The sequence below is a fragment of the Chaetodon auriga genome, chromosome 5, assembly GCF_051107435.1.
Source record: "Chaetodon auriga isolate fChaAug3 chromosome 5, fChaAug3.hap1, whole genome shotgun sequence".
Taxonomy (NCBI): Eukaryota; Metazoa; Chordata; class Actinopteri; order Chaetodontiformes; family Chaetodontidae; genus Chaetodon; species Chaetodon auriga.
In genome coordinates, this window is record NC_135078.1 from 2,469,852 (window position 1) to 2,495,919 (window position 26,068).

A 26,068-nucleotide genomic window follows, 5' to 3' on the forward strand; every position below is an offset into this window, starting at 1 on the left:
TACACCAAATTAGGTCATTACAGGAGGAAAAGAGAACCAATTTCAATGGTTAATGAAACTCTTACTACAAAAACAGTTTCCTCTTTCAGGTCACTGAAAGTGAAGAACGGACACTGAGTAGTCGCTTGGAGAATTTTATAAGGTCTATAAGGACAGTGGAAGTATAGATTTCCATTACATGATAAAGCCTGTTGTGTTATATCATTAGTTATGGTCAGAAATAATAAGCAGCCTGACAAAGACGCCGTCGTCTGCAAGCCTGAAACTGCTGCTGCTGGTACTTTTCGTGCGTCTAGGGGGCGCGTGTCACCAGCTACATAGAAACGCCTCTTAGTTCTTCCACCCAATGAGCGGAGAGGCACAGCCGTGACGTCATCAGTCACCTGTGTTGGGGTGATTACGTGTAGCTCGCCAACGAACAGCTAGCTTGTCAGAGGAGACGGTTCCCAGCGAGTTCGTGTCGGTTGCCACAGCGATTCTTTGAGTGCATACCGAGAGAAGGCAAATGTACAGTCATTGAGGGACTGAAAGAGCCGTACACTGATATTTTATGGAAGTTAATATGGTAAGAGAAAAGCGACTTTAGAGAACGAGCAAGCTAACGACAGCTAACATCACCCGGCGGTGGTAAGGTTGACGTTAACTCTCATTGTTCTGGCTAAAGAGCTAGCCGTTAGCTGTCTGTCAAAACAGAGTCCGTACCAGTAAATGTACATTTTCTCATGAGACTAACGCTGATGCGACACATCAGAGAGAGCTTTTACTTCACAGCAATTACGTATGACATAGTTTATCCACACATTAGCTAGAAGGTTGATTTAGCGTCAGTTTGGACTCACTGTAGCCCAGCCAAATTTAACGTCAACCTCGTAACAAACTCAAAATCTGTTTTTGCTTTCTAATAGTCATTTTTACTCCAGAGTGAACCCCGTGGTGTCATGTTGACATACACGTGATGTTTGGTCCAATTGGTACTACTAAAGATTCATTCAGAAGGTCGTCATCTGCCTTCAGTAACGAAATTATCAGCAAAATATGAGTGTACTGTGGGAAACATGTTGTCTCCCAAGCCAGTGACTTATCAGTTTGAGTAACCCTTGTTTTTGCAGTGAAATAACCTTTAATCATTAGTAAAAGACTTCCAAATGATGGCTATATGCTTTGCTCGACGTGGCCAATAGACCGAACAAGGCTAATAACTACAGCCAAATTGTTCTAGCGTTTGTCGGTCTGTCCTTGATGTGTCAAAATTGGCCGCCTGTTATAAGATAATAATAACAGATGCAAAACGGAGTGAGTCCAGATCTGACGTAACAGATGTTACAGACAAGTAGCCACTGTTGTCAAACCTGGCTTTTTAATAATGTCTTTTTTCTTTCTAGATGTAGCAGAATGGAATTACCAGCACAACCTTGTTCTGAGTGGCACTGCATAAGGACGCGGCTCTGTTTCAGCCCACACAACAAGGAGCCGTGAACTCCATGCATCACGTGAACTTCCGTACTCTCCAGAAACTGCAGTTTGCACCCAAAAAGAGACACTGAAAGGACAGACATGTTTGCCAAGTTGAAGAAGAAGATTGCCGAGGAGGCGGCCACAGGACCTCGGAGTGGCGTCCGTATACCGCGGACCATCAGCAAGGAATCCATCACCTCAGTGGGCGCAGATTCAGGGGATGACTTTGTAAGTACTCTGTGGAATCATCACCAGTCACTAGTTTAATTCTCTGAAATGTTTGCTTCTGGTTTTCTTGATGTTGTGCCACATTTTGAGTGCATAATCAGCCATTGTAGCCATAATTACAGTTTAAAACAGTCACACCTTCGTGTTCTAAATTGCAGTGACAAGTAGGGATAACTTTTAAGAGTTAATAAAGCTGGAAAAACCATATCAATAAAAACTGGTATTTGTAGATCAGTTTATTTCAAAGTAGTTGAGTACTTAGCTAATAAATGTTAATAAAAATAGTAATAGTTAGAATTCTTTCTGACTTGAGAAGAAAGAAAATTGTTGTAGAGTTTTGCAGCTCTCATAGAGACAAATCCATCTGTCAGCAGAATGTCTTTGTATTGCACCACTTATTGATAAAAGCCCCACTGGAAAAGTGGACTTTCATTCAGAGAGATAGACCAGTCTGTGCTTTTCTTCTGTATGCTTCAGATTAACTAGCACTGTATATCATGATCGCTCTCTATATACTCACATACCTTTGCTTTTTGGATTAAGTTCCTGTGTTTGAGTAGCATAATGTCGCTGTACCTTAAATGAGCACTATGTAGTACTTCTGTGGATTTTAAAGGGGTTCTCCAATGTAAGCTTGCAAGAAACACATTTAAAATAAGAATAGTCAAAATCGCTGCAGAGGTGGGTGAGATGTCCAGGCTGGATTGTGCATTTCCTTTACTGCAACTTGATAGCATCTTTCATTCAACTTCCCCTGCCAGGTGTCGCTCCAAGTCCATGCCCCTGTTTGTGATGCAGGGTTTCTGTCATAAATTTGTGTTCTCCAAGCCCAAACATTCAATGACACATTAGAAGTTTTGAGGGTGTGTCCTCCTCGCCCTGTAAAACAGCTTGTATGAGAGTATACTTAATAATCACACCTGTCAGTGGAACAACTGCTCGTCTTTGTTTTGTGCTGTCCTACATTCCAGAGTTTTGTAAGGTAAAACAAACACCTGCGTAGTTGACTTGCTAGCAGAGAGAGGACTTTTTTGCTCTGACCAGATTCTCATGGATGGAACAGGAATTCCTGTAAACAGCAGGAGCTGCGACTAGCCAGCCTAATGTGCCTCTTCCTCTAAAGCAGTGATGCTGCTCTGAACATGGCAGTGAACACAGCAGCCTTTATAACAAATTGACCCATGCTGTGCTGAAACAACAACAATAACAACAAACTAATTGTCAACTCAAGGAATATTGTCAGTCAATTCCAAATTTCTGTATATAAGATTTGAACATATAGCAGCAATCATCTATTACTGATTATATGATCTGGTTCAGCGATGACATTCTGAGCAGAGAATGAAATTGCAGTCCCTTTGTTTCTGTGGCCAGTCTGGCCGTGGGTACTGGTGTGTACGTCTGTTTGTGTTCACTTCGCCTCTGACTGAACTCAGCAGTTACCAGAAACTCTGGTTCTTTCTGTTATTTCCCTCCCGTTTCTCTTCTTCTTCTCCTATCGTTTCTGTATGTTCATGAGGTGCATTTACCTTCCAGTCAGAAATCAGCATGGACAAACACAGACTAATTACATTATAACACCTGGCAGTAAAGGTCAGCACCTTCGTGACAGGTTGAGAGGTGAGAGTGAAGATAAAATCTACTTTTCAATAGCAAAACTTTAAAAAATAGACCCTGAGCTCTCATCCTGGCTCTGCGTCAGAGCAGAATTCAGTGTGGCTCTGGGTGTTTGTTCCTCCAGAAGCTCCTCTCTGCACCCAGCTCTCTCCTCCACAGCTCCTGGTTCCTTCATGGCTATTTGTTTTGGTGAGATTTTGGTACTCTAGTGTGACATCTACTGGTAGTGAGTATCCTATATTGAACCTTTAATAAGGGTCAATAATATTGATCAAAGGGTGTGTTGACTGCTTTTGAAAGCAGAAAGACAGAACATGATGAAAACAATGCAGCATAAATGTCTGTAGATGCTTTTTGTGTCCACCCTACAAGGCAGAACTGTTCTATTTAAGCCAGTTACCTAAATGTAAGAGACACTCTGGCAGCTTTTGCTGATGCAGATGGCTGTGGTCCAGCTGCGTTAGTAACCCCCTCTGTGAAACATCCCAATGTGCAACATCACTGCCAACTGTATAGATGTCATCATTATCTCTCCTCTCAGTGATGGTCACAGAAGAGTAAAAACAGCAGCTGTATTATGAGATAATTAATTGAAATCTAGATGTAAACTCTACAGAAAAACCTGAAAGCTTTTCATACCTACAGTTTATCTTTAGTCTCATCTCATTACTTGTGGTGATATTAGAAGGATGAGAAATTTAATTAGTTCTCTCAAGGAAGTCAAGTTAAATGTCACAGTAGTTTCCGAGCAGGTCTTTGTACAGAAAGTAGTAGGTTTTATTTTTTAACTTTGTTCTTGCATTGATTGCGTTGCACTGTTTTTAGTCAAGCTGTAATGGAATTTAGTCACTTGTCGCTCTGAATTAGTTCAGAGAGTCCTGGAATTTGAGGTCAGTGCTCTGATTGGAACCTTAGCTGCCTTAACAAGTCACAAGTCAGGCAGTTCTAGCAAGGCTTGGGTGTGACTGACATTACTGTAGAATGGGGATGACTTAGTGGGTTGTTCTCCATTGTATTGACTGCATGTAGCCAGGATACGGTGTTACTCAGTCTTAAGACCAACCAGTGTCACATGAAGCGCTGTTGATAAAGTTCTCTTTCCATGACAGACAAAACACACTCATAGCTGACTTTTATTCCTGAGTTTTTTTATCTGTTTGGTTGTAACTGCTCATTTTACAGTGGTTTCTGCTGCAAGTGCAGTGACATTTTTTTAGGATTTTGCTGATGTTTCCTTATTGTTTTCAAGAGAAGTGTTTTTTTCATAGCTTGTATAGGAAATCCATTTCTGTGGTACAGCTCTGGTGACTGCATCTAACAGGGTAGTGCAATCTGTCACAGGGGAAGCTAGACTCCTGAGGCTGTAGTGCCATCTCAGTTGCACATAACTAAATTATTTAGTGAAGTTGCTGAGTAGCAATACAGCCAGCTGATATGCGACATTGTGTTTCTGTTACAATGAATACTTTAATAGTGTGGGTGTCACAGTTCACCCATCCCACTTGCGTGACATTGGCTGATAGCATTTTTCCTTTCTGTATCCATTTCACATATTGTATTATTCTTGCAGCTGACTAGCCAAATACCACTGACATTATCATACAGAGGTATTTGCTGTGCAACAGCAATGTAATGTAATAACAGAACATCTTTCTGTGATCAGAAACATCAAGGATAAATTTCAGGTTTTGGACTTGATTTCCAGAGAGTTCCTAAAATGAGTTACCAACTTGATGATTTCTGAGTGTGAAAGAACACCTTTTGCTTTTAATTTCCCACTTGAATAGAATGAATATTAAACGCTACCTTATGCTTCATGTGTGTCTTCAGGCATCTGATGGCAGCAGCTCCAGGGACGACCTGCCTGCCCAGCTTCTTAGAAGGAATGATCAGATCCGGAAGCTAGAGGCCAAGCTATCAGGTAGGACATGTCAGACCAGGCTTAAGCAGCTGGAGTGGCTGAGTCTGTAGTTCTCCGGAGACATCAGTATCCAGAGCCAGAGAAAGTTAAACCCAAGTGCATCTCGTTAATGATCTAATAAATTATCTGCTGAGAGCCTACTGCCTTGAAGGCAGCCCTGATGGCCAAGCTCACATAGTGTCCCATTTTTAAAAGAAAAAAAAAAAGTCAATTTTACTTTGTCTGCCTCTCGTTTTTTTCTGAAAACCACAATCACGCTCACAATAAATCAAAGCACTTTACTTCATAACTGCCAGACCATGAGAAAGTGTAAAAACGTAGATAGGCCTGTCTGTGTGACCGCGCAGGATCAACCATCTGAAGCACTCATCAAAGTAAACAAAAGAACCATCTGGACAAACATCACACACATAACAGACATAATGTAGGATAAAACAGTGGTCTTGGTAATGAAAATTGAGTGCTTCTGCTCTATGAGACTGGCCACAGCAGCATAAATGCAAGCTGTGTTAAAGCAAATTCCATTTAATCAGTCCTGCTTCTGTCATTAGGTACTTACATTTCTGTGCTTTATTCTTTGTGTGACAAACACAAAGGAAACAAACAAAAGCTACAAACACTTCATGCGCCTAGCTGCATCACTTTCACTTTTGTTCAGCTCACTTTATTGAACACACAGTGTTTCTGCCAGAGATCCAGTTTCTGATCTTGAATGAGTCAGTTTTTAAGTAAGATTATGGCAGCTTATCAGAAATGACACACTTGGTAAACATCAATATGCAGCACCAATGCCAAGTTAATTGTGATGCTGTCAAAAGTGCTAACTATTTTGCATTTGGCCTTTCACTTCCTCAAACATCTTAATTTGCCACAAGTCTGAAACCTTAAGCTCTGTGTGCCGGGATGAACAGGTCACTTCCTGTGTACCATTTAAAGGGAAAGCTGACATGACATGCTGTAGAAGGCAGCACTGTGCGTGTCTATGGTGTTATTTTAATATCTCGGAATGAAAATGGTCATTTGTTGCAGTTAAAATGTTTTATATTGAACGGGGCAGAGTTAACACATATTTACCGTTTTGGGGTGTTTTTTCTCCTCTGCTAGGTATAATGACTCCCCTTTTCTTTGGGTGGTTTATGTGATTTTGCACCCTAGACAGGTTAAAGGTTGCACATTCTCATGCAGCCTTTTAACCAGCATGGTTTTCTCAGATAAGAAAATCATTAATAGTTTTACCTTCCATTATTTCTCAATCATGTTTTCCCTTTTGCTTTCTCCCTCTCCTTTTATTCACTTTCTCTCCTGCCTCTCTCTTTACCGTCATCTGCCTGTTCCTCCTTCCTGTTTGTATTTTGTGTGTGTGGTTGTGTGTTGGTGTGTGGGTGTGTGTATGTACTGTTGATACCCCATCCCATCACCCTACTTCCCAACACTAGACTACGCTGAGCAGCTACGAATTATGCAGAAGACCAAGGACAAGCTTGAAATTGCATTAGAAAAGCATCAGGATTGTACGTACCTCTACTCTCCTCCCAATTAGCTTCCTTTCTCTCATCTGTCTGTCAGCTGTAATAACCATCACCTAGTGTATCATCACTTCCTCTCATGAAGATCTTTTTTTTTTAAAATTCTGGATGCTAATATTATGGGCTTTTGAGGTTTGCTTTGGGAGCACTGAATGCTTTTTCCTTTTAATCTAAAAATCCACCCTCAGATCTTTTACACTGGTATTTGTTCAGCACATTGATTTCAGAGTTATGTATGCCTTTTCTGTTACTTCGCTGGTGTACCCATTTTACTTCAGTTTTCCCAACGTATCTACTTCAGTTCATAGTTTCCTACTTTTCCTACTATATGTGGTAATAGAGATGTGACTGGAACGTATTTCTTTCAGCTCAACAAATGTGCTGAAGAAACCGTATGATATAAACATAGCTTACTATGCTTATGAACATTAGGGAAATATCAGCATGCCGTGCTGCTTGCTGGTCTGTTGGCCTTTGAGTCGTAGCTCAACAGGAAAGTGACACAGCTGCATGCATTGGACAGGAGGTGTTATCAGCAGGTTGCCATTAAATTTACAAAGCACATTCGTGTTCCCAGGAGGATGAACCACTTCCATTTTGGGCACTCCATGAATCTCTAGTGCAACCATCAGGCCACAATGTCATCTTTTTTCTCAAAACAAATTATTTAGGCATAAACCTTTTAATTTGGATGACCCCACATCTCCCCTCTCAGAACTGATCATAAAGGTTTAGTTTAGCATAAAGAAATACTGATTACTGAGGTTTATTTTCAAGTGTTGCATATTAAGGCTCTAAGAATAGTTTGCTGTTGGTTCTATTTGGTGCTTTAGTGTTGTGAGTTGTGATAAACAGTGCAGTTCCAGGAGACGTTGACTTCTGGGTGGATTTTTTTCTTAGTTCACATACAGATATTGCAGTAAGCTTTTGCTTTAACTAACTGTTTTAGTTTTTGTCAGTTGCCATGCATCGCTTGTCTGTGCTTGTCTTTGCTTCTGGGATGAACTCACTTCTTAATTGGATTCTAACTTTTCACAGCTTCTAACGGTGCCACTGTCTTTGCTATTTAATATTTCTGTTCTTTTTGGTTGCATACAAACCTCTCTGTATGGTTTCTATCTTTCCCTTTTTCTTCTCCCTCTCTCTCATTTTGACTGTCTAGCATCGATAAAGAAACTTCAAGACCAGAATGAGTCTCATCAGGCCAACAGAACAAAAATGGCAGAGGCGATGACTTTAGCACTGGAAAAGAAGGATCAGGTAAATATGTCTCTGTCTTTCTAATTGTACAGTCCTGATTTGTGGATTGTATAGTTATTTCTTTCTATCCTTTACCTGCAGGAGTGGATGGAGAAGATGGATGTTGTGGAAAAGGTAAGTCTTTAAATCTATCTTTGTTGACTCTCAATAACATGCTGTTTTATGATGATATTGACTATGATCATAAAATTTGGCTGTTTGTGCCACACCTAACAAAAATGGATCAAGAACTTGATCAGCCGGCTGTGGCTCAGGAGATAGAGCGCTCTTTCACCAATCGGGGGGTCGTTGGTTCGATACCTGGCCTCGGCAGTTCATATGCCGAAGTATCCTTGGGCAAGATACTGAACCCCAAAACTGCCCCCGATGCTGTGCCATCGGTGTGTGAATTCATATGTACGTCGTTTAGATAAAAGTGTCTGCCAAAATGACTAATTGTAATTGTAAAGAACTTAAATAACAGTGCAAGACTGAAATTAAGTAATCATACCTAACCTGTCAGGTGCAGTTCAATTAACCTGTGGATCATTTACCTGTGTAGTTCAGTTTGCTTGAGCTGGTGTGAAAGTTGTCTATTGAAGTCTGATGTGGAGTAAACAATTGGGCTGAGACCCTCAGAAAAGGAGGGCCTTGGTTTGGTTCCAGTCGAACTCTGGTGCAGTTTGGTTGTGAAATGCAAACAAAGCAGACCAGCCACAGGGTTTTATGGTGGCACATATATGATTTTAACATGAATTCAAAGGGTATGTGGTAATGTGAACTGTTCAGAAAATAATTTCCTGGTGGAGGCTGTAAGAGATGCAGAGCCGGTATTTCTGGCAAACAAAGTTACATGTATGTGTATTGCAGGGATCCCCCTCCACACACACACACACACACACACACACATATTCACAAAATTTGCCTTCTTGAAACCTGCACATGCACCTGTATGTTGGTATAACACAACTGTTGTGTTTGTTCAGGAGAAGGCTTCCCTGTCAGCCCGGTTAGAGGAAATGATGGAGCAAAGCTTAGCACTCTTCCAGAAAAGAGATGACCTGGATGAACTGGAGGGCTTTCAGCAGCAGGAGCTCGCTAAAGTTAAACACATGGTGGGTACATGTGGAGTTAGATGGTTGGGTTTACAGCATTACTTAAGAACAGTGATACAATTTACTACCCTAATTTTTTCACTTTGCAAAGCACTTGAAAATAGGAGATGCGCTGGAAAGGATTTTCAGTCATTTGAAGAACTATACTTTAGAACAGGGGTGGGGAACCTCCGGCCTCCAGGTGAAACTGTTTGATCCAGGCCGTGGGGCAGTTCATAAATACGAACAAGCAATTACTTTTTTTCAGCAATAAAGAAAATATCATAAATTAGAAGACTAATATGTTCTCTCTGAACGCAACACACGTGGGGCGGTTGATATCACATCAGTGAATTGTAGCACCTGTCACCCAAAAAAAGTAGTGTTGAAGAGAAATGGACAAATGATTATTTTTCTGTTGAAGTGAAAGGTAAGGCAGTGTACCTAAGTTAATTTGTGGGGATGAGCTCGCAGTGATGAAAAAGCCAATGTGAAGACTCTACAACTGCAAACATGTTTAACTGGATGAGCTACAGGGACAGATGTGCTGGGATGAAGTTCACTCTTCAGTTTTCACAAGACCACATTCTGACAGTGTTATGTATGTTTTGTGGTGATCTGAAAGCTCATTCAGTGGGAGAATGTGAAGGAGAACCTTGTTGCTACTGCAGGCCTGCTCCTAGTGTCAGTTTGGCTGGAATAACTTATACAGATGAAGGAAAACCTGATGTGGAAACTCAGTGATAGCAGTTGTCTTTATGATTTGACCTTCATGGTGGACATTGAGTATTCTCAGGCCAAACTGATACAATTGCTGCCCCCAAAGGAGAATTTAAAAATTGAAATGGTCCTTGATAGGAAAAAGGTTCCCCATCCCTCCTCCAGAGTAATTGCAGTCTCTGAGCCTCAGTGCTGGAGAGTTTCTTTGGCACTGAATGCGTTTGAAAGCACTTTCGTTAGTGCATGGATGTTATTTCATTATGATTTATTTCCCATTTATGTGTATCAGTTGCTGAAGAAGGAGGAGCAGTTGAGCCAACGGGAGCGGGAGCTCCAGCAGAAGGAGGCTGAAGTTCAGTCTGCAAAGCGAGGGCTGTCTGAGACTCGGGGGAAACTCCAGGCCCTGAAACAGCAGCATGAGGAGAGCTGCAGACTCAATGCTGAGCTTGAAATAGAGCGGTAAGAAGGAATGCAACAGGCAGCGGTATGTGATAGTGTGCTCTTAAATGTCATCTGATGAAAAACTGTGGGAATCTTTAAAAAGTTCAGTATACACCGCACTGTAGAAATCTGCATTTGTTGTTGAGCTGTGATTTCTGTGAAGGAACACCAGAAGACTAAGTGGTATCTCGCTGAATTTGTGCAGAGAGGAACTCCTGCTGCTGAGAGAGGAGGCAGACACAAAGATCAGCGAGCTGGAGGGACAGTGTCGAGAGCTGCAGTCAGTCATCCAGCAGGTCTCTGAAGACTTCCAGAAAGTCAGTCCTGAACACAAGCTGCATTCTGCTACTTCTTTCCCAAAGTTATTAACACTATTAATTCATACATCATTTTTCAATTCAGTTGCCTATGAATGAAGTGAGTATGTGGAATGTTTGTTTTGCAGTCACAGAGTATGGTGTCAACTTTAGAGAGGTCCCTCCAGGAACTGCAGACCAAATATGATGGCCTGAAGTTGGAACAACAAAAGGTCAGAACATAATCAAACTGGGGTTCTCCATCCATGTGTATGGTCATTTGCAGACATTTCATGTAGAGGCCACCCGATAATGGATTCAGGGGGCCAGTGCCAATACTGTTATTAGGGATTTAAAAAGTCTGATATTGATGTATTGGCTAATGTGCTTACACACACACACACACACACACACACACACACACATATATATATTGAATGGCAGTCAGAAACACTTTCTTGCTTTGCACAACATGTCATGTTACTGTATAATCATCACAGATATTAACTCATGGCTCACTGCTGCGTAGTCAAGAAATGAACATGAGCTGTTCATGAAATGAACATGAACTGTATCTCACCTGCTCGATAACAATGAATGATAAATGATAATAAAGAAATGAACATGAACTGTATCTCACCTGCTCGATAACAATGAATGATAAATGATAATAAAGAAATGAACATGAACTGTATCTCACCTGCTCAATAACAATGGAGCACAAAGTTATCTCTCAACACACTCAAACCACTGTCGTCTGCTGAGCTGCAGAATGAATAGAAAGAGATTCTCTGCTGCTTATTTTTCAATCTGCTATGTTGCTCACTCTACTGACAAATTTTAACAAACAGATTTGGTAAGCATGAGTGGTGCAATGGCTGTCAGGTTGAGGGTTATATTGAAGTTAGACTGAAAAGGGAAAATCATAGAGTCATTGTTAATTAAGTTTCCAGAAATGTATTTCACAAACTTGTCAGCAGCACTTGACTCTGCACCACCGTCTGCTCAACTGTGAATCATACTCCATACCTGTCAAAACTGGGATTTGAAAATAAGGGAAATTTCTGACACCCTGCCCCTGGGCCCTCCCACCACCCTTACCACTGTCCACATAGCCCTTATATTCAGAGTACAAGTATGGTTTTTTTCATTTTGAAACATCTTGTCAGGCTAGAAGAACAATATCAACAATCTAGGTTTTACAATTGAGTTGTGAGGCCCGTTTTAAGCTTTCTCTTGACATCATCAGGTTGCAGTAACAGAGGAGGACAAGGAGCGCTTGTTAACGGACCTTCAGAAGAAAGTGACATCTCTGGAGAGACGGCTGCAGGGGAACCTGAGCCAGGATGAGCATCTACAGGAGCTTCTCCTGGAGGTGAAGAACCTCTAGAGGATGACTTAGTTTAGGCCAGCGTTGGGTGGAACCTACGACTTTATTTGATGTGGCAGACATTGAAAAAATCTTGAGACAAAATGTATCTTTTGGAAACCATTCAGCATGGCTTTTCATTCAGTAATATATTCACAATTGTATTTCCATACCAACTTAATAAGTTTCATTCAGTCATTTATAAGGCTGTGACCAATCATCCATTCAGACTGAAAATTAGCATTATGAACTGTATGTTATGTGCAATAGAATTTATTTGACCATTTTACTGCAGCATTTACAAACATTACTGATGTAAACACACATTCAGCATCAGAAAGTGTTCTGATCTTAGATTGTAATGTTGTCTATTGGCCAGTTTTTCTAGAAAAGCTTTAGATCCTTGTTTCATCTGATCAGTTTGTGGTCGTTGTACACCTGTTGTTCATTGTGCATTGTTGCTTTTTCAGAAGTCCAGCCTGGAGCAGAGTCTTGCAGAGACCAGAGCAGAGTTGCTGGCGGTTCGGACAAACCATGCTGATACTGTCAGCTCTCTGGAGGCACAGGTAAACCAGTGCATCTGTTCCCTAACCCCTGACCTTTGGTAAGGTCCCTACATCTATTATCATTTGCCAACAAATCTGCAAACCTGTGATTCGAAATGAATATCATTTTATGAATGAATAGTATTTTTTGCAAATTAAGTAGAGTAATGACTCCTGAGATCCAGCTGTGTCTCCTCTGTCTGACCTCAGGTATCTAGAATGAGCTGCAGCATTACTGAGCTACAGACGCTTCTCCGACACAAAGATGACTCCTCCAGAGCCTACAGAGAGAGAACAGACAGACAGGTAAGCAAGCAGGCACAGTACTGCAAGCCACCAAATATCACCAGAGTCTTATGTTTTTATGGCTGCTGCGTGAGGCGTTAACTCCCAGTGAGCAAAACCCTTCCACGCTACAGTCGTGTGACTCATTTGATTTCAAAGTTAATAGCAAAAATTCTGCAGGTGTCATATTTGAGATTTTAGTTGCTGTAGATGTTTAGTTATCAGCTAGAGAACTTCTTGATCCTTTTGAAGCATTTTTCCATTAACAAAATCACATGGCTATGGAGACCAAGGAAACATGCAATAATGACTAGCAGCAATGAAAAATATGTCTGGTTCCTCACCTTAATAGTAAATAAATGGATTTCTGCTGAGTTGATGATGATGTTGCTCACAGTGTTGAAGCCTGGTCACAATTAATCATTGTACATTTTTCTGCTTCAGATTGCTGATCTGGAACAGCAGGTCAAGGACAGCAGTGAGAGACTGAAGAGTGCAGAGCAGCAGATCACAGAGAAACAGCAGCACATGGCTAAACTGGTGAGTACTACAACAGCCAAGAGCACAAAATGAGTCTTTTTTTGGAGAAAGAAATAGGCTTGATATTTTCCCAAGTGGCTGTTCGAGTAGACAGGCTGCACTGAACTTATAAACGTGTGGTTGAAGTATGCTCTCTGAGCTCATGTGACATATAATTCCCAGCCAACTGGGAAAAATAGCCTGGTACAACTTAAAACCAACCAAAAATAGAATATAAGTGAGAACTATGAACAGAAAGTTTAAGCACTTTCCTCTGTCAGTTACTGGCCTGTTATCAATTAATGGTTAATCTTTAAGATTTTGTTAGATATTAAATGCATGTTTTCCTTTACAAATTCACACAAGTAAATTATCAGAATTAAATATTACATAAAAATAAAAAATACTGCTCCTGCTCTACATGTCATTACTCAACAAATGACCACACAAAATAAAAAATATGAACCTACAGCTGAGATCATCAACTACATTTATCAAGGGCCAGAATGTTTCTAAGCAGACACTGTGGGGTGGGTGCAGGGCTTTTAAATAAGAAAACTAATGTATTTAGGCCTAATTAGATTATTATCCATAATTATACTAGAAAGTTGACTAGAAAATGACTAGGAAACACTTTTGCCAAGAAGGAAGTCAATGCTTAATACAAAACCCTCAGTTCAGTTACCAATGAATGAGTCATTATCTCAACAAACGCTCCTCTTCAGGTTCCCAGGAAGCAAATAAAAACATTCAGTATGGGACTCAGTACAGCAGTTGGCCAACGAAAACAAACCCAAGTGACACGTCTTGCGACTAAGACAAGCTTTGTGATTCTCCAATAACTCCTGAATTAACCCCTGTTATCCAGCCAATGAGCTGCTGTCAGCTCCAGGGAATGGGCAGCCTGGGAGCTGAGCAGTTTCATGATAGGTCAACGGAGTAGAGAAGACGGATGTGGAGAATAGTCTGATGAACTATGAATTATGGACTTTTTGGCCCATTGCCAGGGTTTGTAAAGCTAATCAAGGATCATTCTCAGCACAGATTGGACCTCTTCCACTGGTGGTTAACGGTATATCTGCACATTTTCTGAATTCCTGAATATTCTTTACTTTGCTCTCATATGGTGGTAGTATCAAGAATGACACTGTGACAGACAGCAGAGGACACGGCATCATTTCAGTGCAAATATTCAGACTGTCAGATCGTTGAAAGTTGTCCTGGCCATGCATCACCACTGCTTGTACAAAAGTGCATGTGGAACAGTATATATTAGAACCCACATCTTTTTAACATCACAGTAGAATTCTGTTGTTAGTAGAGACAGTTTTGGTTAATGTCCAGGAAGTAAAATGTTAAAAGCAAAATGCGCAGTCTCAGTGTACATGGTAATTAGTACAATGAGCTAATGAGCTATAAAGAAGGATATGTTGCTACTAAAAACCTGAAATCATCCACTCATGTCCTGTTTGAGGGAAAATATGGATTTTAAATTGGGTTAAAAGGAGTTTAATTCAGTTTTTGTATGAGTATGTTTAACTTTGCATTTGCGTGTGTTTTGTTCAGCAAGGAGAGTGGAATGCACAGAAGGCATTTCTGGATCAGCAGGTGTGTTTGTTGGAGCAGCAGAGCCAAGAGAAGGCCAGTCGGCTGGAGGAGAACATCACCTCTTTACAGACAGAGAGACAGATGCTGCAGGATAGGGTGGTATGTTCTGCTCCCATTTTCAACTCTTGATCTTTCAAAGATTTATTTGTAATCTATAACACTGTGCAGTAGTCATGGTGTTACACTGAGAGACGTGGGTTAATGGGGCCGTCATTCAAATAAATGGATTTATTGCAGTGAAGAGAGCAGAGCAGAGTTTGCTCTACAGTATATTGACTAATAGTTTCCTTTCTTGTGTGCAAGGCTGATCTGGACAAGCAGATGGGCGAGGCAAACTCCACCCTGAGGCAGCGGACAGAGGAGCTGGAACAGAGCAGGGTAAGAACAACTACAACACACCAGGTTTTTTGAAATGCCCATATTCATTTTTGACTGACTTCTTAAAGCTGAGAACTCATAGTTTTTAAATATAGACATGGCAATATTTGTGTTTTTAAATACAAACATGTCATTGAAAAATCCATTTATTCCAACTATTCCATTCTAAAGTCTGTAAATATATAGACATACTGTGCAAACTGAGCTTCAATGACAGTCATGCTACAATGCCAAATGCTTTATACATACTGTACAATTTCACCAAAATCGTCAGATCCGCTAGAAGGTCTAAAATAAAAAAATAAAAAAATAAAAAGATTTTAATATTTTTTGTCCTCAATGCTGTCTTGTTTTTGATGTGTTCCCTCAGGCGGAGCTGAACAATCGCCAGACAGTGAGCACTGAAATTGCCAAAGCTCTCGAAGAAACCAGACAACAGAAGGAGGAGCTGCAATCGAAGGTCTGTGGGCAGACACACGTCATGCAACATTGACTAAAATAGAAAGGCAACAGCTAACATGTGGCCCCCCAAAAATGATGCAGCCAGTCTTCCTCTCACAAACACACGTATTCCTTTGTAGAAAAGAAACAGAAGAGCTGTTATTCAGTGGGCTGTGGCTTTATTTGATCTCTCACAGATTATAAGACAATGTTAAAGAATGTGAAAGCTGGGTGTCATTCTGTGTAGGAATGTGAAACTTGTGCTGTGTAGTGAAAAGCCTTTGATTGTTGTCAGGTTGGAGAGCTGACCTCGTCTCTCCAGAGCTCACAGCAGGAGCTGTCCACAGCCACTGAGAAGCTCACACTGAGAGAAGAAGATATCAAAGCACTCCAGAGTGGTACATACACACACGCAAACACATGAATGTATCTAGCTAATGTATTTCCTCTTTGTGTAACAATAATTGTTGATTTGTTTAAATAGTGGACTCTAGGGTGACTCAATCATACAAATCAGATGTGGTCCATACAGTGTGATTCATCGCTGTAAGAAGGGATGCAGATTTCAGGAGAGAGATTTAACATGACATGATGCTAAACAGTGCTGTTTCAAAGGCCTTTCCATCTTAACCAGACTGAAAATATAGGTGATGCTGTGAATACCATACTTATGCCAGCTATTAGCAACTTAAATTAACAATTTAAAAATAGTGGTACTGGCATTTGAAACACCTCTTAGAAATGCAATCACAAACACTACAAAGAGGATTTGGCTATGTTCAGCTGTCTGTCACTCTGCAGAATGTGTCAAAACAAAAGATGTCTAATTACTTTTTTTTTCTTTGATAAACACAATTGTTGCAACTTTCATGAAGTGGCTGATTTTGTCCACCATTACTGTACAATTTTTGGCATGAAAACAATCAAATGTACATGCATGCGTGCATGTGTGTTGCAGAGGTGCAGCAGCGGCAGGCATCACTGGTCCAGCTGCAGGAGGAGGCGGAGCAGCAGCAAGCCCAGCTGGAGCAGCTGGCGCTGGACAAAGACTCCCAGCTGATCAGCCTGAGGGAGGAGCTGCTCAGCCAGACACAGCAGCTAGACAGCTGCCAGGCACGGGTCAGAGACTGAAACACCTACAGAAATGCATCTTCTCATATGTTGTGTACAGTATTTATGCAGCAAGCTAATTCAGTAAATTGTTTGGTATTTTAACTCAAACCAAAGTTTCTCTTGTAAACGTTCAACACTAACCAGAAGTCAGCAAGTCACCAATTGTTCATCTCTAGCTCATTATTGACCTGTTCATCACATAAAAAACAGCAAGCCAGGGATGACAGTATTGAATATTTGGAGCTCAAACTGAAGCCCAAAGTTTAATAATGATGAATTAATTTTCATATCATGTATATTTTCATTTGTCTTGGGTGTTTTACTGCCAGTGGTTTGCACAGCTTTGGAACTGTAATCACTTTTTCTCAATGTGTTTGTTCTCTTTGTGTGTGCCACCATCGGTTTGGTCTAATCTTGTTTATATTCTCATTTTCTCGTATTTTGTAAACTATTTTCTGCTACAGCTTCTCAGCTGCTACAAATTCAAACACGAATTAATGCTCGGTGTGGTTTGATATGTGTCACCCAGATTTCATACCTGGAGGTGGAGGTGGAAACGCTGACTGAACAGCTTCACAGCCCTGAAGTGTGTGAGGAGGATCAGAATGGCAGTGTGACAGTGGATGATCTGGATCACATTCAGAAGGTCAACAGAGAGCTGGAGCAGCAGCTCAGTGACAAGAACAGGGTCAGCTACCTTTATACTCCTCCTGCTGTTCCTCCCGCTTTTGATAAAATATTCATATCAGATACACTCTGCAGATACATACCAGCAGATCCACCCATCACCATACATAAAACAGACTGATGTTCTTTTCCAGACCATCAAGCAGCTGCAACAGAGGCTGGCAGAGCTGAAGAGGACGCTGCAGAAGGAACTGGTGAGACACACTGAATCTCATCATGGGTTTACTGTTTTCTTTTGTTCAACAATATGTCTGCAAACTAAACTTTACTTGATGAGAGAGCTAGTCCACCCTGCAAAAACAAAATGAATGAATGTGTCTTTGAGCAGTGATGCGTTCACTTACTGGTGTACAGACAGAAGTGAATTTGTATGGGGAAAAGTGGACAAGCTACATCGTCACTGACTACAAATAGTTGAACTGAACTGAATGAAGTGATTGGAATCAGTAAAGTGGTGAGGACAATATTCTTATTTTTCTCTCTTCTGGTTTAGGCTTGATGTCAAGCCAACAAGGCCACAAATCCAAATCCGTATTAAGCCCAGCGAGACCCGCTGAAATAATTCCAACACAAATACAACTTAAAAGTTGACTCATGGGCATGAGAAATTGATCTGAAAAGTGTGAACTTGCACAAGCGGTGTGAAATAATTCAGAAATATGAAAGTAGATCACCAATCTGATCTATCAATCTATGAAGCAGCTGTGTAATATCCAACTACATACAGTTTACCTTTCTGAGTAACTTCATTGTTCTATACTGAATGTTGTAGACATACTAATAAAATGACCCTGTTTGTAAAAGTGTTCATTTCATCATTCATGTCTGCTACCCCTTGCATGTGAACAACACATAGAACACACCTTCCTGTATGATACAGTCCAGTACACTGTCATAACTACCAGCTATGGCTTTAGAAGTGACTGTTGAATCAGCTCTGCCCTGAACATTAGAATCTATTGCAGGGACACTGTGTGGGATATAAAAATAGAATAATGATGAAAATTGTGTTTCTTTCTTTGTGCTCTATAGAAGCTAAAGCCTGAGCCAGAAGCTGAAGGGAAGGAGAAGTTGCCAGAAAGCCGTGTAGAAAAACAAGAGAGGGTTTGTCCAGACCCACAGCCAGCATCCACCCCGAGCCCCCCAACCTCCAACACCACGGTGACCAACACCTCAGACCTCAACGACTCGAGAGAAATCAACTTTGAGTATCTCAAACATGTCGTCCTCAAGTTTATGTCATCCAGAGAGGCTGAGGTAAGTCCGCCGTGCTCATTTTTAAAGTCCCTTCAATTCAACAACCAAGCAAGCTCAAAGAGGTGCAGCCTGCCATGACCTCGGTTACAAACCCAACCTGTATCTGTGTGTCTCGGTCTGTCAGGCATTCCAGCTAATACGAGCCGTATCTGTGCTGCTGAACTTCACTCGTGAGGAAGAGGACATGTTGAAACAAACTCTAGAGTACAAGGTTGGTGTTTCATTAACTGTATTCAGTTCAGCTTCAAGTGCTTTATCGCAAACCAGACCACTGCTTTAGACACCCTGTTTGAGTTAAAGGAAAATGAGAAGGCTACTAAAGCTTGTTTCTTGAAAATCAAATATAATTTGCATCCAAAGTCAAAGGTGTTACCGTGATGAGGATGGAAAAGTCTCAAACATCTACACCATCATGGGACACTGACGAAAACTATACATTTCAACTTACTCACTTCAACAGCAGTACCCTGTTATAACACCTCACAGTGCAACACCACGTATCATAGAATGTATGCTCCATCTCTCACACTCACTTGACCACCTCCCGTCTAAGTCATGCATTTTCTTTTGCCAGATCTTTTTTAGCAACATCATATCAAACCATTCTTTCTTTGTTTCTATCATGGCACGCCTCTGTGATGACATGATGTTTGCAGCTGTGTGGATATTTTATAACTGTTTTGGGTCCTCTTATGTGACCATTGACACTGTTAAATTTGTTAGGTTTTGACTGCTTACTTAAAGCTCTGCAGTGTGAAGGTCTTATTTTTAGCCTTGGCTAGTTTTTCAACTTGGGCTTCAATGAGCAAACCTCTCAGAAAAAAATAACAGGGCTTGAGGAAAGAAGAATATGAAGTTTTTCGTTTAGGAGCCAATCTTGTGTGTGTGTGTGTGTGTGTGTGTGTGTGTGTGTGTGTGTGTGTGTGTGTGTGTGTGTGTGTGTGTTCATTGAAGCTAGTTTCGTTGTAAGCTATGATTGATGGTATGTTTTGTGTTGTAGATGTCCTGGTTTGGATCCAAGCCTTCTCCAAAGGGAATCATCCGGCCTTCAGTCTCAGGCACTTCGTTTCACTGGAGCTGATGAGCAGCAGAAGGGACTAAAGGACCATCTCCTTGAGGAAAAAGTCCTTTCTCTGTGGTTCCCAGCATTGAGCAGGACTCTAGCTTTAAACTTTGAACAGCCTCCCACAGTTTTCTCTGGCTCTGTGTGGAAAGGACTTTTGTTTTCCGCTCTGTGGGGACAGAGAAGGGCTGCACAGTATGTTTGGAGGATTAAGGCCTATTCATAATCAGTTGTTGATTTTAAAATGACATTATTTTCTTGTCAGTGGTGAAGGCAGGTGGACTTTCGACTAAATGCGAGAGCATCATTCACACTGGAGTTTTACGTGTCTCATTTTTCTTCCCTGACATATGACACCGATCTGATAGTGAGATATCATGGAAGAAAATGAGAGAAAACATTAGAAAGAAATCACAGACTGACTTGTCATTTTAGGAACTGCCTCGGAAGTCATGTGCTTTTGTTTGTGGCTTGTTGTGACTGTCTTCACTGGACTAACAGTCCAGTCGTTGATTGTTGAAGGACCTTTAGCCTCTCACTTTGTTAATTTTTTGAAGTTGAAATCGCAGAGGGATTCTTAATGCAAATTTGTCAGTTAGTGACCTGTACAGGATACCAAAGCTCATTTGGTTTCAGTATCAGTGAGAATTCATTGAATAGTACCTACCAAATGGACATAAATGGTTCACATTTGTGTCAAAGGATCTAAATTTGTCTGCATGTAACATTTGAAGCCCTTTTTCTGAATTTGTCATCCAAATGTCATCAACGATTTTCTTTACTGGAATAGCAGTAAATCTGTTGCGTTATCTGTTGAAACATTTATGATGGCATTGAAAGGTATGTGTGTCTACTATGTTTTCCAGGGAAGGGGATCCAGGCGTGGACTTGTGTCCAATAGCACTCCCAAATTCCAGAATTTTCTTGAGAAATGAGAATGCCGAAATTTTACCGTTTGTGATTGACAATTAATGGTTACTCATGATTAGCTGTGTTGGAAGTGAAATGATAAAGAGTGTGCTGAGTGTGCATGTTAACAAAACCTCATTGTTCTCATTTCTCTTTAGAATTATATTTTCATCATATTTTTTCATGCTGTATCATTGAAATCCCCAATATAAGATGGTCTGAGCTAGAGCCTGACTGGGACTGAATTTTGAAGTCGATACCAGTATTATAGTCAGTGCAGAGTAAAAAATCTTAGAACAGTTTGTCAGCCAATCATTTTTTTACATATACACATAAACCTTTTTGATAAAGATCCCTTGAATTTGGTTAATAAATAATTGGGACCAAGCTACCTACTGAGAGCAACACATCAACCTGTCAGTGCCCTCTGGTGAACAAACTATGTAATGGTGACACCGTTCTTTTTTAAAAATCCTGAAACTCTCTACATATCTGTAATTTTTTGTTACCTACTGGCAGACATAAGCGTACAGACTGATACATTGGCTGGGCTATAGTTCAACAGGTCATTGAAATGGATATGAAAACCTAACTACTTGGCCACGACTGTTATCATTACTATGAGCTGAGCCTCCCAGCAGACCTTGCTCTCAAATCTCTCTGCTGTCACCTGGATTGGCAGCCCCTAATCTATCCACGGCCCTACACTAAACCGCCTATAAGATAAAAGTAGGAGAGCTTGTTGTGGGATTATGTACAGTATATGTATGATGGAAGCGCTTGCCATGGAGGCTTAGGTCAGGAAAAGACTACACACAGACCAATTTAGGTCCTTTAACATCAATATGAATCATTTAGAGTGTAATTGTCCATCTGGACGTTAAAATGTGATGAAAGAAATGAATGCTATGTAAAAGGTGACTGGAGGACATGCTCTACCTTTACCTGCCTTTGCTAATGTAAATGAAAGTACATTCCACATGTCTATTTATATATAGAAATATGTACACACTGTATGCAATGAGAACTTTATAAATCAGTTGATGTAAATGGTTTGATGTGACCAGTTTGCAGTATTTATCATCATCATCATTATCATCATCAACCAGTGCTGATATCTGTCTCTGCCTTGGCTTGTCACTCAGTCCCACTGCCCATCGCTGTCCTTCTTCCTCAGTGTAATGTCCGTCACAACATACATGATGAGGTTTATTTTTCTATCAGTGGGAAGCCCAGGGAATCTGCATGCCTCCTGTTAAAATGCATTGTTGAATCCGTGAAGCAAACTGGTCAGTCTTTTTCAATGGTTCTCATTTCTAAAGGCCAGGGGATTCTGCATTTGTATTCATCCTGGTAATATGCATCAGGGTGCTGTCTGCATCAGATTATCAGTCACAGAAAAGAAAAGTCATTTTAGGTCCAATTGTTGTTTTTCTGGTGTGTGAAGTTGTATTGCTGAATACATTATTTGTATATTTGGATGCAGGAGTACATCTTTGCAGTACTGTCATCTCCTGGTACTAATCACGGGCAGCACACTGATGTCATCACCCAGACTCTGCTGGGTAATACTGTATGTCTCCATGAGAATCAAAAGAAACAATGAATGCACTTTTTAACCTGATTGATTCTGCTGTGTTAGACCCGAACACAACTGTACAATCACTACAGCATTTCTGTCTTTTGCATTTTATAATTTATCAATTTCTGCCCCTAAAAATGTTTTCTTTTCCCACATTTATTAATAATAAATCTCAAATAATAAAACAATGCTTTCTGGCTCCAAATCCTGCGTGTTTTGGGAGGAAAATCAATTTTCCCTCAATTTTTCCATGTTATGGTATACATTAAAACATGTCATTTTATTTATTATTCATATCCTCATCAATACATTTTTCCTTCATATGGCATCAGAATATTTCAACTTTGTGTTTGTTGCAGACATGTAGAATAACCTGTTTTCAGTTTAAGTGAAAACATTTAATTGCAAAATATAGAGATAAACTACATATACATATATTTCGATTATTGTAATGTATATCGTATTTTCTTTTAAATTACCAGAAACGTCTTAATTTTCTCAGGGATTATAAAGGAATTATAAAATGTTAACCTCTTGATTTTGCGTTGTTCCTGCTTTTCTAACGCTCTGTCCATCAGCGGCGCTGTTTGCATGTCGTCAAACTGAAGCTTAAACCGACGAAGAAGAAATTCTCCGGAAGCTACTTTTTCTGAGCACGCGGTGTGTCCGGCCTTTCCAACAGGGCAGCGAGAAGGAACATGGTGAGTAGTCGATTCTCGTCTATCAATTGTGATTTTCTAGGTTTATCTCAACTAAACCCCATCAAATGTGTATTATGTGTACACATAAGCTTCTTGTGTAGTTGTTCATGCATGTGTTTGCAAGCAGGCTGCTACCGGAATGGAATAAAATGTTATATTATGGAGCGCTGTTAGCGACCGACGCCGTTGAACGGAGTTGCTAGCCATAAGCTAATGAAAATATGGCAGCCTGCTAGCTAAAATGAGTTACTGCATAGTCGTGATAGATGATGTACAACCAATGTTTTCTCGTAAATATTGGTCGGGGATAGCTTGAATTAGCGTTAGCTGTGTTGCGTCAAACGGATAAATGATTGTATAAAGTGATAATGTTTTCGGTCTGCCAAACTCACCAAACTGTGTTAGCTTGGCTGACTCGTGTCGGAAGAAGAGCTCTACCGATCTGAGAATAAGTGTGCGGGTCTCGCCTGAGACTGTGTTTTATGCGGCGATGTCACTTACCAATGCTTTTCTTTTGTCACGGTCCAGGCCAAGATCAAGGCAAGAGATCTGCGGGGTAAGAAGAAAGAGGAGCTGCTTAAGCAGCTGGACGACCTGAAAAATGAACTGTCCCAGCTCCGTGTGGCCAAGGTTACCGGCGGAGCTGCTTCCAAACTCTCTAAGATGTACGTACAATATGAAAATGATTTAACACTTGGCGCCTACTTTTCTGCCAGTGGACAATGTTGGCACAGATTTGACATGACTGGTGTTGGCTAGAAGGTCGTAGCACGTACAGGTGCTTATTTTTTTCTTCTTCTTCTTTTTTTTTTTTTTTGGTGTCTGTACAGAACATCACAGTGTAGTTCATTGGTACTGTGAAAGCCAGGAGGCTAGGGCCATAATTCATTTGCTGTCTCCCAACAAAGTTACTATTTTTAAATGTGTCTCAGGTTCTCCAGACCATTGTAAATTATAGGTTTTGGATTCTCCAAACTCCACACTATTGTCACTGAATAAGAAAAGGGCACAAATGGCAGTATTTAATAGCATGCAAGTCCTTTGAGTTAGTGGGGAGTTGGACATGTGCATACTAAACACTCAATTGTGTTCTGTTTCAGTGTGATTTAACATAATGTAATCTGTGGTGCAAAAAAGGGGGTCTGATTTTGCTGTTTATTCCTTCCAGCCGTGTTGTCCGTAAATCCATCGCCAGAGTCCTGACTGTAATCAACCAGACACAGAAGGAGAACCTGAGGAAGTTCTACAAGGTGAGAGCTGCGAGATCTCTTCACTGAGAACACAGACATGCCTTCTTAGACTAGGCTTTTCCTCTTAGGTTCTCTCGTCGAAGATGATATTTGTTGAGCTGATGCTTTGCTGATGCATTCACAACTGCTTACCAAAAGACTGAGACTTGAGATTACCTGAGTGAGCCTCATAATCAGTGGCTGTTTATATGGACTGCAGTAATTCTAATTAAGACATTTTCATTTGGCTGTTCACTGGTGTTGCATACTAAACAATTTTAGTAACATTTCTATTACCCCAATGTACACAAAGGCCCAGTTAATTACAGATAATGGCATAATTTTCCCTGCAACATAAAGCACAGCTGTCATGTTGCTACTCTTTTTTTTTTGGTCATAATTTACATAGTTTTTCTACAGTTTAAAAATGTTCTCTTGGCACACGAGCAGATTAAGATGATACATATAGTTTCCCAAGATGACACCATTCAGGAAATAGCCACAAGGGGAAATGTAACCAGTATGTGCTGCTGTTTGTGGTGCTTAAAGAAGAGACAAAACAGAGTGAAAGGATGACAATGAATTTCCAGAGGAATGTCCTGCGTTATAATTACGAGATTTCTGTTTGTGTGAACGTAGTGAACATTACAGTAATGTTCTCCTTTTCTGATGCATTACATGTCTTGTGTCCTTGAGCTGGCCACTGAACACAAGTGTTTTTTTTTTTTTCCCTTGTCTTTCTTTCCCTCAGCATTAAATGTAGTGGCTGCAGATTATTTAAATAACATTAGTGAAATGCATTAAAACCCAACATTGTGCTTCTTTGGGTTAACAAAATGCATGAGAATATTCAACTTAATGGTTCTTTGTGAAATTTTAAAATGATTAAGCATAGTATACTTCAGCCAAGTGTCAAACCCTCTAGGTCTTAACAGCTGCAGATGAGCCTCGTCCCTCCCTTTTGTCAGTTAGCATTTTGATAATAGTTGTTTCAGCTCAACTAAGAGTTAATTGAATTTCTTTCAGGGTAAGAAGTACAAGCCCTTGGATCTGAGACCCAAGAAGACCAGAGCTCTGCGCCGCCGGCTTAACAAGCACGAAGAAAGTCTGCGGACCAAGAAACAGCAGAGGAAAGATCTCCTCTACTCCATTCGCAAATTTGCAGTCAAAGCTTAGAGGCTTTTTCTATAGACAAAATAAAACCTCTAAAAGACCAGAATCATTTGTGCAGTATTTTCTCCACAAATATCATCATGCTTGCACTTCGGTCACACTTGAACCAGTCAGATTATTTCTATTGAAGCAAATAAGATCAATAAACACTGTTTTCATTTACATGAAGCTTCCACCTGTTAAATGGACAATTTGTTGTGACATCTTCAAAATCTCAATTTCAGTGGTTTGTCTCTTCAGTGTTAGAATGAAGCTTACTTTGCTGATTATTAAGCTTTTGTTGTCACTAGTTAATTCAAATGTATGGAGGCTGTTTAAGCAGCCCACCACAGGAGGGCAGAAAACTTCCACATGAAGTCCAAACGTGACATCAAAGCCAGTAATGGACAACATTGATGTTCTTTCCCACTTCCTGTGCGGCTGTGGGCCTGTCATAACAGCCTTACACGTTTTATTATCTTTGTTTTAAGTGGATAACACAAGGAGTGTGTTTTCATGCACATTGGTATAAAAAGTACAGTTAATTGGTTTCCTGTGGAGAGTCAGAAGAACAAAGTAAATAATGATGCATATGATGAATAATAAGTGCAAAGGTTTGTTTTTTAAAGAAATTTCAGTGAATTTCAACAATGACAATACAACTGCAGCAAGCACTAAAATGAGCTGACGTCT

The 26,068-nt window shown here is 40.5% G+C and overlaps 2 protein-coding genes across 5 annotated transcripts; both read left to right on the forward strand.

The window, feature by feature from the left end:
* The first annotated feature begins 405 nt into the window (after window positions 1-405).
* Window positions 406-22,495, forward strand: golga1 (golgin A1). 4 transcript variants are annotated; one of them, XM_076731385.1, is made up of 24 exons: window positions 406-565; window positions 1,383-1,683; window positions 5,131-5,221; window positions 6,658-6,732; window positions 7,910-8,007; window positions 8,089-8,121; window positions 8,973-9,101; window positions 10,090-10,259; window positions 10,447-10,558; window positions 10,687-10,770; window positions 11,787-11,912; window positions 12,377-12,472; window positions 12,662-12,757; window positions 13,181-13,276; window positions 14,822-14,962; window positions 15,167-15,241; window positions 15,612-15,701; window positions 15,978-16,080; window positions 16,641-16,801; window positions 17,325-17,483; window positions 17,617-17,676; window positions 18,515-18,739; window positions 18,864-18,950; window positions 19,740-22,495. In XM_076731385.1, the coding sequence occupies exons 2-24, from the start codon at window positions 1,555-1,557 to the stop codon at window positions 19,818-19,820; spliced, it is 2,517 nt and encodes an 838-aa protein (XP_076587500.1). In that variant the 5' UTR covers window positions 406-565; window positions 1,383-1,554; the 3' UTR covers window positions 19,821-22,495. The 4 variants fall into 4 exon arrangements, with proteins under 4 accessions (XP_076587500.1, XP_076587501.1, XP_076587503.1 ...); XM_076731386.1 differs by having other exon boundaries at window positions 417-565; window positions 10,447-10,537; XM_076731388.1 differs by lacking the exon at window positions 8,973-9,101 and having other exon boundaries at window positions 417-565.
* A 385-nt stretch (window positions 22,496-22,880) lies between these two features.
* Window positions 22,881-25,442, forward strand: rpl35 (ribosomal protein L35). Its single transcript, XM_076729845.1, has 4 exons — window positions 22,881-22,994; window positions 23,523-23,659; window positions 24,163-24,244; window positions 25,250-25,442. Exons 1-4 carry the CDS (start codon window positions 22,992-22,994, stop codon window positions 25,397-25,399), a joined length of 372 nt encoding a protein of 123 aa, XP_076585960.1. The 5' UTR covers window positions 22,881-22,991; the 3' UTR covers window positions 25,400-25,442.
* Window positions 25,443-26,068: the final 626 nt, after the last annotated feature.

Bases quoted from the DNA above. Each gene is read 5' to 3' on its own strand.
- golga1 (XM_076731385.1), top strand. From the start codon at position 1,555: ATGTTTGCCAAGTTGAAGAAGAAGATTGCCGAGGAGGCGGCCACAGGA. The intron at 5,222-6,657 runs GTAGGACATGTC...TCCCAACACTAG, and splicing joins GCTAGAGGCCAAGCTATCAG to ACTACGCTGAGCAGCTACGA. The intron at 6,733-7,909 runs GTACGTACCTCT...TTGACTGTCTAG, and splicing joins ATTAGAAAAGCATCAGGATT to CATCGATAAAGAAACTTCAA.
- rpl35 (XM_076729845.1), top strand. The intron at 23,660-24,162 runs GTACGTACAATA...TATTCCTTCCAG, and splicing joins GCTTCCAAACTCTCTAAGAT to CCGTGTTGTCCGTAAATCCA. The intron at 24,245-25,249 runs GTGAGAGCTGCG...AATTTCTTTCAG, and splicing joins ACCTGAGGAAGTTCTACAAG to GGTAAGAAGTACAAGCCCTT.